We start from the raw sequence: 17,705 nt of genomic DNA, 5'->3' as shown, positions 1-17,705 counted from the left end.
TGGGGGTGCTTGGGAGGAGGTGATTGCAGTGGTGGGTCTCCCAGGGCCAGGGAGGGTGATATGAGGAGTCACCCATAGACAGCAGGGTTGCACACGCCGTGGGGGTGCTTGGGAGGAGGTGATTGCAGTGGTGGGTCTCCCAGGGCCAGGAGTGCTGATATGAGGAGTCACCCTTAGACAGCAGGGTTGCACACGCCGTGGGAGTGCTTGGGAGGAGGTGATTGCAGTGGTGGGTCTCCCAGGGCCAGGGAGGGTGATATGAGGAGTCACCCATAGACAGCAGGGTTGCACACGCCGTGGGGGTGCTTGGGAGGAGGTGATTGCAGTGGTGGTTCTCCCAGGGCCAGGGAGGGTGATATGAGGAGTCACCCTTAGACAGCAGGGTTGCACATGCCGTGGGGGTTCTTGGGGGGAGGTGATTGCAGTGGCGTGTCTCCCAGCGCCAGGGATGGTGATATGAGGAGTCACGCTTAGACAGCAGGGTTGCACGTACCGTGGGGGTGCTTGGGAGGAGGTGATTGCAGTGGTGGATCTCCCAGGGCCAGGGAGGGTGATATGAGGAGTCACCCTTAGACAGCAGGGTTGCACATGCCGTGGGAGTGCTTGGGAAGAGGTGATTGCAGTGGTGGGTCTCCGAGGGCCAGGTGTGGTGCAGGAGTGGTGATATGAGGAGTCACCCTTAGACAGCAGTGTTAGGGAGAATTCTCATTTCATGGCTAATTTCCCTCACCTAGTGAGTCCCTCAGCATCTTTGCTGGATCTCTGGAGTTATTTCTTTCCACTTGGTAAGAGTGTGAGCTTTTCCCCCACTCTTACTTGTGTTTTGCTATGTGTTTCTACCTGTTTTTTTGGGATTGTGGGCTCTGGAGTACACCACTTCAGGAGCCCCCTTCTTTGTGTGTGTCACACAGCACCTTTTGAGCAGTGGCACAGGGTTGTCGTTCAGACTCCCACCGACTCCATTTCTGAGGCGACTACTGTCCCCCAGAAAATGTTAAAGTTATCATTAACATTACTTAGTCAAATTTAACCACAGATCCAGTACGCACCATCTTACATCGAGTGCTGGAAGGGTTAACTCCTAACTCTTTTTATCTGTACCTCCTAGAGAATTGTTTCGCTCTTTTAACATTTAGACATGGCTGGTGGCAGTGGTATCTCCCCTAATTTTCTACCGCGGTTATCTTATATAACCGTGGTAATATCATAGGCTATTTTGTTAGCCTCAAACTTAAACCCGCTTGCCCAAATGCTTTTTCTTCTTGCTCCGGTGCGGTTTAGTCACCATTTCTTTTTTGTTAAAATCCTTCTTGTGTTTTACTTTGTGCGGCAAACCAGGTTTGCCTTCTTTGTTCGCTGTCTTTTGGCGGGCTTCTACCTAGAAGCCCTCCTCGAGGCACCTGGGTGTCTAGGTGGGCTGAATGTGAGGGAGGGGTGTAGTCACCCCCTGCACAGGGTATCCTAGGAAACCCAAGTTGCACTTTGTCACGATTGGTCAAGGTGGTTGTCCAGGCTGGACAACGCCCCTGCTGGGTGATTGACAGCCAGGCTGTGTGAATGGGGGATTTTCCGCATAAAAGGCAGGTCTCTTGGGCTGGAAGTCAGAGAGTCGCCACTGGAACTACAAGGAACCGACGAGAAGAGGAGGAAAGGTCGACTGCTGCAACTACCCCGTACCGGTGAAGCCCTGCTGCAGTCCTGAGCTATCTACCCTTCAAAGACTAAGAGGAGATCCAGTCCGGAGCCTTCTTCCCTCGAGCCTGGTGGGGATAACCAGCTCATCTTCTTCAGCCAGAGATTGCCTTCGTGGTCGAAATCGCTGCACACTACTGTAGTGGTCCGGATAGCCACCTGAAGAGCCTCTCCTGTTTTTAAGGAGCGCACCTTTTATTCGTTGTCGCTACTGCCGGTCTCATCCCTGTCTGGTGCGGACCACCTCATCGTCCTTCTTCTTGCTGAAGCTGCAGGAAAGCGTGGGTCTGCGGGAAACCAACAGGAACAACGGCCGTGGCACCAGCTTCGTTCTTTGAGAAAGGTACTGTGTCCTATTTGAGGAATCTTGGGTGAAATCCCTATTTTTCTACTCTAAGGCTTGTCCTTACTTTTCCCTCCTTCTTATAACTTTTGCTTCCGAACATTGACAATATCGAAGTACTCTTGGCAACGTTGAATCTCGAACTGTCCGACTGTGTGATCCTCGACAACAGGCACCCGGTGTCACTTGACTTTGGCTCTGGCCCTTTGACTCTTAAATTCCTGTCTATGTGTGTTCTGAGATTCTGTCTGCCTAACCAACATATTGCCTGTGATTTTTGCCCCCAACTCTCTCTGGGTATCTGAAGTTCTAAGTGTGTTTTTACCCCGGTAGCATTTCTTGCCGCGGATACGCGTTTATCTAGTAGACCGAACTGTCAAAAGTGATCGCAATTGTATTCACGGTAAAGTCTTCTGTTTCCTAACACTGGTCCATTCAAACATAGGGTACTTACTTCGAATAATACTGTACAAAGTGAATTGGTTAGTTGTAGTATATTTTACGTGTGGTTTTTGAATTAATAGAAGTGTCATGTTAATAACAAATGGTTTAAAAATAAATGTACTTATATTTTTCTACCTGAAACCTTGAGTCAGTGTTTGCTTGAGTCACAGTAATTGTGGTCCCTTTGTGTAATCTCTGCTACTGCTCATATACTCTTGAGATAAGCCTGGCTGCTCTGCCACTGCTACCACTCTAACTTAGTAGTACGGGCTTGTGCCAAAGGTAAAACTTGTATTGCCACCTGTAGTCTTTATCGTGTGTAGTGGTCCCTAAGGGCATTGCACAGGATTCTGCCTAACAAGCAGGGTTGCACGTGCCATGGGGTGCTTGGGAGGAGGTGATTGCAGTGGTGGGTCTCCCAGGGCCAGGAGTGGTGATATGAGGAGTCACCCTTAGACAGCAGGGGTGCACATGCCGTGGGGGTGCTTGGGAGGCGGTAATTGCAGTGGTGGGTCTCCCAGGGCCAGGAGTGGTGATATGAGGAGTCACCCTTAGACAGCAGGGTTGCACATGCCGTGGGGGTGCTTGGGAGGAGGTGATTGCAGTGGTGGGTCTCCCAGGGCCAGGAGTGGTGATATGAGGAGTCACCCTTAGACAGCAGGGTTGCACATGCCGTGGGGGTGCTTGGGAGGAGGTGATTGCAGTGGTGGGTCTCCCAGGGCCAGGAGTGGTGATATGAGGAGTCACCCTTAGACAGCAGGGTTGCACACGCTGTGGGGGTGCTTGGGAGGCAGTAATTGCAGTGGTGGGTCTCCCAGGGCCAGGAGTGGTGATATGAGGAGTCACCCTTAGACAGCAGGGTTGCACATGCCACGGGGGTGCTTGGGAGGCAGTGATTGCAGTGGTGGGTCTCCCAGGGCCAGGAGTGGTGATATGAGGAGTCACCCTTAGACAACAGGGTTGCACATGCCGTGGGAGTGCTTGGGGGGAGGTGATTGCAGTGGTGGGTCTCCCAGGGCCAGGAGTGGTGATATGAGGAGTCACCCTCTATCTCTTGGCCTCAGGCAAAGGTTTTATGAGGATTCTAATGTGAGGAGAGTTTTCATGCGTCCAATGGGAAGAGACAGCTTGTTTATGTCTGATTTGGAGACTACATGACACTTTCTATGCCATGTACATTTTATATCATGTATGTTTGTATCTTTAGAAGATTTTAAGTAATTTGGATGTTTTCTTCTGTATTGATAATATATGTTTATGATTTTAAATGTTAAAGGTTAAATTGTTTTAACCAAATAACAATTAAAAAAATGTAAGAATCTGATCCCTGAATGTTTCATAACTCCATGTGCGCCTGATTCAAATGTGTGCCTGATCCCTGTAGGTGCCTGATCCCTGTGTGTACTGGATCCCTCTGTGTGCCTGATCCCTGTGTGTGCCTGATCCCTGCGTGTACTGGATCCCTCTGTGTGCCTGATCCCTGTGTGTGCCTGATACCTGTGTGTACTGGATCCCTCTGTGTGCCTGATCCCTGTGTGTGCTTGATCCCTCTGTGTGCCTGATCCCTCTGTGCACTGGATCCCTGTGGGTGCCTGCTCCCTGTGTGTGCCTGATTCATCTGTACACCTGATCCCTCTGTGAGCCTGATCCCTGTGAGTGCCTGATTCCTCTGTGAGCCTGATCCCTGTGTGTGCCTGATTCCTCTGTGTGCCTGATCCCTCTGTGTGCCTGATCCCTGCGGGTGCCTGATCCCTCTGTGTGCCTGATCCCTGTGGGTGCCTGATCCCTGTGTGTACTGGATCCCTCTGTGTGCCCGACCCCTCTGTATGCACTGGATCCCTCTGTGTCCCAGATCCCTACCTGATCCCTGTGTGTGCCTGATCCCTGTGTGTGCCTGATCCCTGTGTGTGCTTGATCCCTGTGTGTGCCTGATCCCTATGTGCACTAGATCCCTCTGTGTGCCTGATCCCTAACTGATCCCTGTGTGTGCCTGATCCCTGTGTGTGCTTGATCCCTCTGTGTGCCTGATCCCTCTGTGCACTGGATCCCTCTGTGTGCCTGGTCCCTCTGTGTGCCTGGTCCTTGCGTGTGCATGATCCCTTTGTGTGCGCTGGATCCCTGTGTACCTGGTCCCTGTGTGTGCCTGATCCCTCTGTGTGCCAGATCCCTCTGTGCACTGGATCCCTGTGGGTGCTTGCTCCCTGTGTGTGCCTGATTCATCTGTGCACCTGATCCCTCTGTGAGCCTGATCCTTGTGAGTGCCTGATTCCTCTGTGGGCCTGATCCCTGTGTGTGTCTGGTTCCACTGTGTGCCTGATCCCTCTGTGTGCCTGATCCCTGTGGGTGCCTGATCCCTGTGTTTACTGGATCCCTCTGTGTGCCTGACCCCTCTGTATGCACTAGATCCCTCTGTGTCCCAGATCCCTACCTGATCCCTGTGTGTGCCTGATCCCTGTGTGTGCCTGATCCCTGCGTGTGCTTGATCCCTCTGTGTGCCTGATTCCTCTGTGCACTAGATCTCTCTGTGTGCCTGATCCCTACCTGATCCCTGTATGTGCCTGATCCCTGTGTGTGCTTGATCCCTCTGTGTGCCTGATCACTCTGTGTGCACTGGATCCCTCTGTGTGCCTGATCCCTCTGTGCACTGGATCCTTAGGTGTGCCTGATCCCTGTTTGTGCCTGATCCCTGTGTCTGCCTGAACCCTGTGTGTGCCTGATCCCTCTGTGTGCCAGATCCCTCCGTGCACTGGATCCCTGTGGGTGCTTGCTCCCTGTCTGTGCCTGATTCATCTGTGTGACTGATCCAGCTGTGTGATTGATCCCTCTGTGTGCTTGACTCCTCTGTGTGCACTGGACCCCTCTGTGTGCCAGATCCCTACCTGATCTCTGTGTGTGCCTGATACCTGTATGCATCTGAGCCCACTGGGGTGCTTGCTTTTTGTGTACCTCGGTCTTGTGTGCACCAGATCTTCCTGTGTGTCCGATGCATGTGTGCAGGATTCCTGTGAGTGTGTAATCCCTGTGCGGCACATGTCTGATCTCTGTAAGTTATCGATGTGTGTGCCTGATCCCCGTGCCTGCCTGTTCCCTGTGCCCGATCCCGTGCCTACCTATTCCCTGTGCCTGATTCCTCTCTAGCCCTGTTCTCTGTGCCCCTGTTCTCTGAGCCTGATCTCCCTGTGCCCCTGTTCTCCATGCCCCTGTTTTCTGAACCTGATCTCCCTATGCCCCTGTTCTCTAAGCCTGATCTCCCTGTGCCATGTTCTCTGAGCCTGATCCCCCTGTGCCCCTGTTCTCTGTGCCTGATCTCCCTGTGCCCCTGTTCTTTGTGCCTGATCTCCATGTGCCCCTGGTATCTGTGCCTGATCACCCTGTGCACCTGTTCTCTGTACCTGATCTCCCTGTGCCCCTGTTCTCTGTGCCTGATCTCCCGTGCCCCAGTTCTCTGTACCTGATCTCCCTGTGCCCCTGTTCTTTGTACCTGATATCCCTGTGCCCCTGTTATCTGTGCCTGATCTCCCTGTGCCCCTGTTCTCTGTGCCTGATCTCCCTGCGCCCCTTTTCTCTGTACCTGATATCCCTGTGCCCCTGTTCTCTGTGCCTGATCTCCCTGTGCCCCTGTTCTCTGTACCTGATCTCCCTGTGCCCCTGTTCTCTGTGCCTGATCTCCCTGTGCCCCTGTTCTCTGTGCCTGATCTCCCTTGCCCCTGTTCTCTGTACCTGATATCCCTGTGCTCCTGTTCTCTGTACCTGATATCCAGGTGTCCCTGTTCTCTGTGCCTGATCTCCCTGTGCCCCTGTTCTCTGTGCCTGATATTCCTGTGCCCCTATTCTCTGAGCCTGATCTCCCTGTGCCCCGGTTCTCCGTGCCCCTGATCTCTGAGCCTGATATCTCTGTGCCCCTGTTTTCTGAGCCTGATCTCCCTGTGCCCCTGTTCTCTGAACCTTATCCCCCTGTGCCCCTGTTCTCTGTGCCCCTGTTCTCTGTGCCTGATCTCCCCTTGCCCCTGTTCTCTGTGCCTGATCTCCTTGTGCCCCTGTTCTCTGTGCCTGATCTCCCTGTGCCCCTGTTTTCTGTGCCTGATCTCCCCGTGCCCCTGTTCTCTGTGCCTGATCTCTTTGTGCCCCTGTTCTCTGTGCCTGATCTCCCTGTGCCCCTGTTCTCTGTGCCGGATCTCACTGTGCCTGATCTCCCTGTGCCCATGTACTCTGTGCCTGATCTCCCTTTGCCCCTGTTCTCTGTGCCTGATCCCCCTGTGTCCCTGTTCTCTGTGCCCCTGTTCTCTGTGCCTGATCTCCCTGTGTCCCTGTTCTCTGTGCCTGAGCTCCCTGTGCCCCTGTTCTCTGTGCCTGATTTCCTTGTGCCCATGTTCTCTGTGCCTGATCTCCCTGTGCCCCTGTTCTCTATTCCTGATCTCCCTGTGCACCTGTTTCTCTGTGCCTGATCTCCATGTGCCCCTGTTCTCTGTGCCTGATCCCCCTGTGCCCCTGTTCGCTGTGCCTGATCTCCCTGTGCCCCTGTTCTCCGTGCCCCTGTTCTCTGTGCCTGATCTCCCTGTGCCCCTGTCCTCCGTGCCCTTTTTCTCTGTGCCCGATCATTCTTTCCCATTGTCCTCTGTGCCCCTGTTCCCTATTTCCCTGTTCTCTGTGCTTGATGTCCCTGTGCCCCTGTTCTCTGAGCCTGATCTCCCTGGGCCCCTGTTCTCTATGCCTGATCTCCCTGTGCCCCTGTTTCTCTGTGCCTGATCTCCATGTGCCCCTGTTCTCTGTGCCTGATCCCCCTGTGCCCATGTTCTCTGTGCCTGATCTCCCTGTGCCCGTTCTCCGTGCCCCTGTTCTCTGTGCCTGATCTCCCTGTGCCCCTGTCCTACGTGCCCTTTTTCTCTGTGCCCGATCATTCTTTCCCATTGTCCTCTGTGCCCCTGTTCCCTATTTCCCTGTTCTCTGTGCTTGATGTCCCTGTGCCCCTGTTCTCTGAGCCTGATCTCCCTGGGCCCCTGTTCTCTGTGCCCCTGCTCTCTAAGCCTGATCTCCCTGTGCCCCTGTTCTCAGTTCCCCTGTTCTCTGAGCCTGATCCCCCTGTGCCCCTGTTCTCCATGCCCCTGTTCTCTGTGCCTGACCCCTCCGTGCCCCTGTTCTCGGAGCCTGATCCCCCTGTGCCCCTGTTCTTTGTGCTTGATGCCCCTGTTCTCTCTGCCTGATCCCTCTGTACCTCTGTACTCTGTGCCCCTCTTCTCTGTGCCTGATCTCCATGTGCCCCTGTTCTCTGTGCCGGATCTCACTGTGCCTGATCTCCCTGTGCCCATGTACTCTGTGCCTGATCTCCCTTTGCCCCTGTTCTCTGTGCCTGATCCCCCTGTGCCCCTGTTCTCTGTGCCCCTGTTCTCTGTGCCTGATCTCCCTGTGTCCCTGTTCTCTGTGCCTGAGCTCCCTGTGCCCCTGTTCTCTGTGCCTGATTTACTTGTTCCCATGTTCTCTGTGCCTGATCTCCCTGTGCCCCTGTTCTCTATGCCTGGTCTCCCTGTGCCCCTGTTTCTCTGTGCCTGATCTCCATGTGCCCCTGTTCTCTGTGCCTGATCCCCCTGTGCCCATGTTCTCTGTGCCTGATCTCCCTGTGCCCCTGTTCTCCGTGCCCCTGTTCTCTGTGCCTGATCTCCCTGTGCCCCTGTCCTCCGTGCCCTTTTTCTCTGTGCCCGATCATTCTTTCCCATTGTCCTCTGTGCCCCTGTTCCCTATTTCCCTGTTCTCTGTACTTGATGTCCCTGTGCCCCTGTTCTCTGAGCCTGATCTCCCTGGGCCCCTGTTCTCTATGCCTGATCTCCCTGTGCCCCTGTTTCTCTGTGCCTGATCTCCATGTGCCCCTGTTCTCTGTGCCTGATCCCCCTGTGCCCATGTTCTCTGTGCCTGATCTCCCTGTGCCCCTGTTCTCCGTGCCCCTGTTCTCTGTGCCTGATCTCCCCGTGCCCCTGTCCTCCGTGCCCTTTTTCTCTGTGCCCGATCATTCTTTCCCATTGTCCTCTGTGCCCCTGTTCCCTATTTCCCTGTTCTCTGTGCTTGATGTCCCTGTGCCCCTGTTCTCTGAGCCTGATCTCCCTGGGCCCCTGTTCTCTGTGCCCCTGCTCTCTAAGCCTGATCCCCCTGTGCCCCTGTTCTCAGTTCCCCTTTTCTCGGAGCCTGATCCCCCTGTGCCCCTGTTCTCTGTGCTTGATGCCCCTGTTCTCTCTGCCTGATCCCTCTGTACCTCTGTACTCTGTGCCCCTCTTCTCTGTGCCTGACCGCTATGGCATGTCTCTTGCAGAACAAGACGCTACCTATTGAGGACACAACCGACTGCTTGAGCACCATGGCCTGCGTGTGCAGAGTGATGCTGGAGACCCCGTGAGTAGAATGATGGGAATCAGTCCAATCTTTCATACCTCAATATTTCTCCTTTGCCTTTGATCTTCCGTCCCATCATATCACTGAAAATCATAGGTGCTGCAAGTGACGTGACGTCAGAAGTAAGGGCTCAGATGAGGGGTGCAGCTGGTATCCAGACAGAAGTGAGGGCTCAGATAAGGGGTGCTGGTTGTATCCGGGCAGAAGTGAGTTCTCAGATAAGGGGTGCTGGTAGTGTATCCGGGCAGAAGTGAGGGCTCAGATAAGGGGTGCAGCTGGTATCCAGACAGAAGTGAGGGCTCAGATAAGGGGTGCTGGTAGTGTATCGGGACAGAAGTGAAGGCTCAGATAAGGGGTGCTGGTAGTATCTGGGCAGGAGTTCTCAGATAAGGGGTGCTGGTAGTGTATCCGGGCAGAAGTGAGGGCTCAGATAAGGGGTGCTGCAAGTGACATGTGACGTCAGAAGTGAGGGCTTAGATAAGGGGTGCTGGTAGTATCCGGGCAGAAGTGATGGCTCAGATAAGGGGTGCTGGTAGTGTATCCGGGCAGAAGTGAGGGCTCAGATAAGGGGTGCTCCTAGTATCCAGACAGACGTGAGGGCTCAGATAAGGGGTGCTGGTAGTGTATCCAGGCAGAAATGAGGGCTCAGATAAGGGGTACTGGTAGTTTATCCGGACAGAATTGAGGGTTCAGATAAGGGGTGCTGGTAGTGTATCCGGACAGAAGTGAGGGCTCAGATATGGGGTGCTTGTAGTGTATCTGGAAAGAAGTGAGGGTTCAGATAAGGGTTGCTGGTATTTATTTATTTATTTATTCACATTTGTTAAGCGCACATCAGACCGAAGGCATCGTGGCGCTGGTTACAGTGTTTCTTAAACCTAGTTACACGCAGTTGTACCCTTGGTTACATTGGGCAATGGTTATGCTTAAGTATATGTACATAGAGAACACAGAGGTGGTCAGGTGCATAAGTTAGTTGAAGAGAGCAGTTTTAAGTTGTTTCCGAAAGGAGAGGAGGGATGATTCTGCTCTGAGGTTGGTGGGCAGTGCCTTCCAAAGCTTGGGTGCCAGGTATGGGAAGCCTATACCTCCTGCCTTGGATCTATTGATGCATGGTATGGTGAGACGGTTGGCGTATGTGGATCTGGTTGGTCTTGTGGATTGGGATCTAGACAGCGTGTCAGATAGGTAGGACGGTGCTGTGAGGTTGGTGCATTTATGCAGTGTGGTGAGGATTTTGAAAGCAATCCTCTCCTTGACTGGGAGCCACTGGACGGCTTTCCTGGCTAGGGTGATGTGCTCTCTTTTAGGTATGCTGAGTGCTGCTCTGAGAGCATTATTTTGGGTGGTTTGGAGCCTTGCTAGGTTGTTCTTGGAGGTGCAGGCTAGGAGTGCGTTGCAGTAGTCCAGTTTGGCTCCAATTGTGGCTCTTGCGATGGACAGGCAGTTTTTTTTTGTTAGGAACGGTTTTATAGCATTGATGAGTTTAGTGCTCAATGCCGATGCCGAGACGATTGTGCTTACTTGTTTATCCATAGATAGGGTGGCATCTATGTGAACTCCTAGTGTTTTAACTGATGATAGGACTGGGATAGTGCAGTTTTCTATGCTAAGGTTAGTGTAAAGTGGGTTGAGGTTGGCAAGGGTGGGCTTCTGGCCTAATATGAGGATTTCAGTTTTGTCCCCAATCAAGCAGAGTCCGTTGGTGGCCATCCAGGCTTGTATGGTGGAGTAGATTAGTTGTAGGGAGGTGGAGTCTTGATGATAGTTACCAGTCAGAGGCAGGAGTATCTGCGTGTCGTCAGTGACATGTGACGTCAGAAGTAGGGGCTCAGATAAGGGGGGCTGGTAATATCCGGGCACAAGGGAGGGCTCAGATAAGGGGTGCTGGTAGTGTATCCGGACAAAAGTGAGGGCTCAGATAAGGGGTGCGGGTAGTATCCAGGCAGAAGTGAGGGCTCAGATAAGGGGTGCTGGTAGTTTATCTGGACAGAAGTGAGGGCTCAGATAAGGGGTTCTGGCAGTTTATCCGAACAGAAGTGAGGGCTCAGATAAGGGGTGCTGATAATATCCAGGCAGAAGTGATGGCTCAGATAAGGGGTGCTGGTAGTGTATCGGGACAGAAGTGAGGACTCAGATAAGGGGTGCTGGTAGTGTATGCAGACAGAGGTGAGGGCTCAGATAAGGGGTGCTGGTAGTGTATCCGGACAGAAGTGAGGGCTCAGATAAGGGGTGCTGCTAGTGTATCCGGACAGGGTTAGGGCTCAGATAAGGGGTGCTGGTAGTATCCGGACAGAAGTGAGGCCTCAGATAAAGGGTGCTGGTAGTTTATCCAGACAGAAGTGAGGGCTCACACAAGGGGTGCTGGTAGTGTATGCAGACAGAGGTGAGGGCTCAGATAAGGGGCGCTGGTAATATCCGGACAGAGGTGAGGGCTCAGATAAGGGGTGCTGGTAATATCCGGACAGAAGTGAGGGCTCAGATAAGGGGTGCTGGTAGTTTATCCAGACAGAAGTGAGGGCTCAGATAAGGGGTGCTGGTAGTGTATGCAGACAGAGGTGAGGGCTCAGATAAGGGGTGCTGGTAGTGTATCCGGACAGAGGTGAGGGCTCAGATAAGGGGTGCTGGTATTGTATCCGGACAGAGGTGCAGGCTCAGATAAGGGGTGCTGGTAATGTATCCGGACAGAAGTGAGGGCTCAGATAAGGGGTGCTGGTAGTGTATGCAGACAGAGTTGAGGGCTCAGATAAGGGGTGCTGGTAGTGTATCCGGACAGAAGTGAGGGCTCATATAAGGGGTGCTGGTAGTGTATCCGGACAGAAGTGAGGGCTCAGATAAGGGTGCTGGTAGTGTATCTGGAAAGAAGTGAGGGCTTAGATAAGGGGTGCTTTTAATGTATCCGGACAGAGGTGAGGGCTCAGATCAGGGGTGCTGGTAGTGTATCCGGACAGAGGTGCGGGATCAGATAAGGGGTGCTGGTAGTGTATCCGGACAGAGGTGAGGGCTCAGATAAGGGGTGCTGGTAGTGTATCCGGACAGAGGTCAGGGCTCAGATAAGGGGTGCTGGTAGTCTATCCGGACAGAAGTGAGGTCTCAGATAAGGGGTGCTGGTAGTCTATCCGGACAGAAGTGAGGGCTCAGATAAGAGGTGCTGGTTGTGTATCCGTACACACGTGAGGGCTCAGATAAGGGGTGCTGGTAGTGTATCCGGACAGAAGTGAGGGCTCAGATAAGGGGTGCTGGTAGTGTATGCAGACAGAGGTGAGGGCTCAGATAAGGGGTGCTGGTAGTGTATCGGGACAGAAGTGAGGGCTCAGATAAGGGATGCTGGTAGTGTATCCGGACAGAGGTGCGGGCTCAGATAAGGGGTGCTGGTAGTGTATCCAGACAGAAGTGAGGGCTCAGATAAGGGGTGCTGGTAGTGTATCCGGACAGCGGTGCGGGCTCAGATAAGGGGTGCTGGTAGTGTATCCAGACAGAAGTGAGGGCTCAGATAAGGGGTGCTGGTAGTGTATGCTGACAGATGTGAGGGCTCATATAAGGGGTGCTGCTACTATCTGCGCAAACGTGAGGGCTCAGATAAGGGGTGCTGGTAGTATCCAGACAGAGGTGAGGGCTCAGATAAGGGGTGCTGATAGTGATTCCAGACAGAGGTGAGGGCTCAGATAAGGGGTACTGGTAGTGTATGCAGACAGAGGTGAGGGCTCAGATAAGGGGTGCTGGTAGTGTATCTGGACAGAGGTGAGGGCTCAGATAAGGGGTGCTGGTAGTGTATCCTGACAGAGGTGCGGGCTCAGATAAGGGGTGCTGGTAGTGTATCCAGACAGAAGTGAGGGCTCAGATAAGGGGTGCTGGTAGTGTATGCAGACAGAGGTGAGGGCTCATATAAGGGGTGCTGGTAGTGTATCTGGAAAGAAGTGAGGGCTCAGATAAGGGGTGCTGGTAATGTATCCGGACAGAGGTGAGGGCTCAGATCAGGAGTGCTGGTATTGTATCCGGACAGAGGTTCGGGCTCAGATAAGGGGTGCTGGTAGTGTATCCGGACAGAGGTGAGGGCTCAGATAAGGGGTGCTGGTAGTCTATCCGGACAGAAGTGAGGGCTCAGATAAGGGGTGCTGGTAATGTATCCGGACAGAAGTGAGGGCTCAGATAAGGGGTGCTGGTAGTGTATCCGGACAGAGGTGAGGGCTCAGATAAGGGGTGCTGGTAGTGTATCGGGACAGAAGTGAGGGCTCAGATAAGGGGTGCTGCTACTATCTGCACAGAAGTGAGGGCTCAGATAAGGGGTGCTGGTAGTCTATCCGGACAGAAGTGAGGGCTCAGATAAGGGGTGCTGTATTGTATCCGGACAGAAGTGAGGGCTCAGATAAGGGGTGCTGGTAGTGTATCCGGACAGAAGTGAGGGCTAAGATAAAGGGTGCTGGTAGTGTATGCAGACAGAGGTGAGGGCTCAGATAATGGGTGCTGGTAGTGTATCGGGACAGAAGTGAGGGCTCAGATAAGGGGTGCTGGTAGTGTATCCGGACAGAGGTGCAGGCTCAGATAAGGGGTGCTGGTATTGTATCCAGACAGAAGTGAGGGCTCAGATAAGGGGTGCTGGTAGTGTATCCGGACAGAGGTGCGGGCTCAGATAAGGGGTGCTGGTAGTGTATCCGGGCAGAAGTGAGGGCTCAGATAAGGGGTGCTGGTAGTGTATCTGGACAGAAGTGAGGGCTCAGATAACGGGTGCTGGTAGTGTATCCGGACAGAGGTGCGGGCTCAGATAAGGGGTGCTGGTAGTGTATCCGGACAGAAGTGAGGACTTAGATAAGGGGTGCTGGTAGTATCCAGACAGAGGTGAGGGCTCAGATAAGGGGTGCTGATAGTGTATCCAGACAGAGGTGAGGGCTCAGATAAGGGGTGCTGATAGTCTATCCAGACAGAGGTGAGGGCTCAGATAAGGGGTTCTGATAGTGTATCCAGACAGAGGTGAGGGCTCAGATAAGGGGTGCTGGTAGTGTATCGGGACAGAAGTGAGGGCTCAGACAAGGGGTGCTGGTAGTGTATGCAGACAGAGGTGAGGGCTCAGATAAGGGGCGCTGGTAATATCCGGACAGAGGTGAGGGCTCAGATAAGGGGTGCTGGTAATATCCGGACAGAAGTGAGGGCTCAGATAAGGGGTGCTGGTAGTTTATCCAGACAGAAGTGAGGGCTCAGATAAGGGGTGCTGGTAGTGTATGCAGACAGAGGTGAGGGCTCAGATAAGGGGTGCTGGTAGTGTATCCGGACAGAGGTGAGGGCTCAGATAAGGGGTGCTGGTATTGTATCCGGACAGAGGTGCAGGCTCAGATAAGGGGTGCTGGTAATGTATCCGGACAGAAGTGAGGGCTCAGATAAGGGGTGCTGGTAGTGTATGCAGACAGAGTTGAGGGCTCAGATAAGGGGTGCTGGTAGTGTATCCGGACAGAAGTGAGGGCTCATATAAGGGGTGCTGGTAGTGTATCCGGACAGAAGTGAGGGCTCAGATAAGGGTGCTGGTAGTGTATCTGGAAAGAAGTGAGGGCTTAGATAAGGGGTGCTTTTAATGTATCCGGACAGAGGTGAGGGCTCAGATCAGGGGTGCTGGTAGTGTATCCGGACAGAGGTGCGGGATCAGATAAGGGGTGCTGGTAGTGTATCCGGACAGAGGTGAGGGCTCAGATAAGGGGTGCTGGTAGTGTATCCGGACAGAGGTCAGGGCTCAGATAAGGGGTGCTGGTAGTCTATCCGGACAGAAGTGAGGTCTCAGATAAGGGGTGCTGGTAGTCTATCCGGACAGAAGTGAGGGCTCAGATAAGAGGTGCTGGTTGTGTATCCGTACACAAGTGAGGGCTCAGATAAGGGGTGCTGGTAGTGTATCCGGACAGAAGTGAGGGCTCAGATAAGGGGTGCTGGTAGTGTATGCAGACAGAGGTGAGGGCTCAGATAAGGGGTGCTGGTAGTGTATCGGGACAGAAGTGAGGGCTCAGATAAGGGATGCTGGTAGTGTATCCGGACAGAGGAGCGGGCTCAGATAAGGGGTGCTGGTAGTGTATCCAGACAGAAGTGAGGGCTCAGATAAGGGGTGCTGGTAGTGTATCCGGACAGCGGTGCGGGCTCAGATAAGGGGTGCTGGTAGTGTATCCAGACAGAAGTGAGGGCTCAGATAAGGGGTGCTGGTAGTGTATGCTGACAGATGTGAGGGCTCATATAAGGGGTGCTGCTACTATCTGCGCAAACGTGAGGGCTCAGATAAGGGGTGCTGGTAGTATCCAGACAGAGGTGAGGGCTCAGATAAGGGGTGCTGATAGTGATTCCAGACAGAGGTGAGGGCTCAGATAAGGGGTACTGGTAGTGTATGCAGACAGAGGTGAGGGCTCAGATAAGGGGTGCTGGTAGTGTATCTGGACAGAGGTGAGGGCTCAGATAAGGGGTGCTGGTAGTGTATCCTGACAGAGGTGCGGGCTCAGATAAGGGGTGCTGGTAGTGTATCCAGACAGAAGTGAGGGCTCAGATAAGGGGTGCTGGTAGTGTATGCAGACAGAGGTGAGGGCTCATATAAGGGGTGCTGGTAGTGTATCTGGAAAGAAGTGAGGGCTCAGATAAGGGGTGCTGGTATTGTATCCGGACAGAGGTTCGGGCTCAGATAAGGGGTGCTGGTAGTGTATCCGGACAGAGGTGAGGGCTCAGATAAGGGGTGCTGGTAGTCTATCCGGACAGAAGTGAGGGCTCAGATAAGGGGTGCTGGTAATGTATCCGGACAGAAGTGAGGGCTCAGATAAGGGGTGCTGGTAGTGTATCCGGACAGAGGTGAGGGCTCAGATAAGGGGTGCTGGTAGTGTATCGGGACAGAAGTGAGGGCTCAGATAAGGGGTGCTGCTACTATCTGCACAGAAGTGAGGGCTCAGATAAGGGGTGCTGGTAGTCTATCCGGACAGAAGTGAGGGCTCAGATAAGGGGTGCTGTATTGTATCCGGACAGAAGTGAGGGCTCAGATAAGGGGTGCTGGTAGTGTATCCGGACAGAAGTGAGGGCTAAGATAAGGGGTGCTGGTAGTGTATGCAGACAGAGGTGAGGGCTCAGATAATGGGTGCTGGTAGTGTATCGGGACAGAAGTGAGGGCTCAGATAAGGGGTGCTGGTAGTGTATCCGGACAGAGGTGCAGGCTCAGATAAGGGGTGCTGGTATTGTATCCAGACAGAAGTGAGGGCTCAGATAAGGGGTGCTGGTAGTGTATCCGGACAGAGGTGCGGGCTCAGATAAGGGGTGCTGGTAGTGTATCCGGGCAGAAGTGAGGGCTCAGATAAGGGGTGCTGGTAGTGTATCTGGACAGAAGTGAGGGCTCAGATAACGGGTGCTGGTAGTGTATCCGGACAGAGGTGCGGGCTCAGATAAGGGGTGCTGGTAGTGTATCCGGACAGAAGTGAGGACTCAGATAAGGGGTGCTGGTAGTATCCAGACAGAGGTGAGGGCTCAGATAAGGGGTGCTGATAGTGTATCCAGACAGAGGTGAGGGCTCAGATAAGGGGTGCTGATAGTCTATCCAGACAGAGGTGAGGGCTCAGATAAGGGGTTCTGATAGTGTATCCAGACAGAGGTGAGGGCTCAGATAAGGGGTGCTGGTAGTGTATCGGGACAGAAGTGAGGGCTCAGATAAGGGGTGCTGGTAGTGTATCCGGAAAGAAGTGAGGGCTCAGATAAGGGATGCTGATAGTGTATCCAGACAGAGGTGAGTGCTCAGATAAGGGGTGCTGATAGTGTATCCAGACAGAGGTGAGGGCTCAGATAAGGGTGCTGATAGTGTATCCAGACAGAGGTGAGGGCTCAGATAAGGGGTGCTGATAGTGTATCCAGACAGAGGTGAGGGCTCAGATAAGGAGTGCTGGTAGTGTATCCGGACAGAAGTGAGGGCTCAGATAAGGGGTGCTGGTAATATCCAGGCAGAAGTGATGGCTCAGATAAGGGGTGCTGGTCGTGTATCCAGACAGAAGTGAGGGCTCAGATAAGGAGTGCTGGTAGTGTATCTGGACAGAAGTGAGGGCTCAGATGAGGGGTGCTGATAGTGTATCCAGACAGAGGTGAGGGCTCAGATAAGGGGTGCTGGTAGTATCCAGGCAGAAGTGATGGCTCAGATAAGGGGTGCTGGTAGTTTATCCGGACAGAAGTGAGGGCTCAGATAAGGGGTGCTGGAAGTGTATCGGGACAGAAGTGAGGGCTCAGATAAGGGGTGCTGGTAGTGTATCGGGACAGAAGTGAGGGCTCAGATAAGGGGTGCTGGTAGTGTATCGGGACAGAAGTGAGGGCTCAGATAAGGGGTGCTGGTAGTGTATCGGGACAGAAGTGAGGGCTCAGATGAGGGGTGCTGATAGTGTATCCAGACAGAGGTGAGGGCTCAGATAAGGGGTGCTGATAGTGTATCCAGACAGAGGTGAGGGCTCAGATAAGGAGTGCTGGTAGTGTATCCGGACAGAAGTGAGGGCTCAGATAAGGGGTGCTGGTAGTATCCAGGCAGAAGTGATGGCTCAGATAAGGGGTGCTGGTAGTTTATCCGGACAGAAGTGAGGGCTCAGATAAGGGGTGCTGGAAGTGTATCGGGACAGAAGTGAGGGCTCAGATAAGGGGTGCTGGTAGTGTATCGGGACAGAAGTGAGGGCTCAGATAAGGGGTGCTGGTAGTGTATCGGGACAGAAGTGAGGGCTCAGATAAGGGGTGCTGGTAGTGTATCGGGACAGAAGTGAGGGCTCAGATAAGGGGTCCTGATAGTGTATCCAGACAGAGGTGAGGGCTCAGATAAGGGGTGCTGATAGTGTATCCAGACAGAGGTGTGGGGGTGCTGATAGTGTATCCAGAC

At 53.4% G+C, this 17,705-nt stretch overlaps 1 protein-coding gene across 4 annotated transcripts in view; it reads left to right on the top strand.

Annotated features, from left to right (window-relative positions):
• The window catches only part of LOC138502994 (CYFIP-related Rac1 interactor A-like), a 668,876-nt gene that overhangs the window by 472,650 nt on the left and 178,521 nt on the right, over positions 1–17,705 (top strand). For all 4 annotated transcript variants that reach the window (XM_069622402.1, XM_069622405.1, XM_069622404.1 and 1 more), the window contains one exon: positions 8,778–8,857. In XM_069622402.1, coding sequence (XP_069478503.1) covers positions 8,778–8,857 — 80 coding nt within the window. The remainder of the gene's footprint in view (positions 1–8,777; positions 8,858–17,705) is intronic.

The sequence above is a fragment of the Ambystoma mexicanum genome, chromosome 11 (genome assembly GCF_040938575.1).
Source record: "Ambystoma mexicanum isolate Mex_15411 chromosome 11, UKY_AmexF1_1, whole genome shotgun sequence".
Taxonomy (NCBI): domain Eukaryota; kingdom Metazoa; phylum Chordata; class Amphibia; order Caudata; family Ambystomatidae; genus Ambystoma; species Ambystoma mexicanum.
This window is presented reverse-complemented; position numbering and strand designations above follow the sequence as displayed.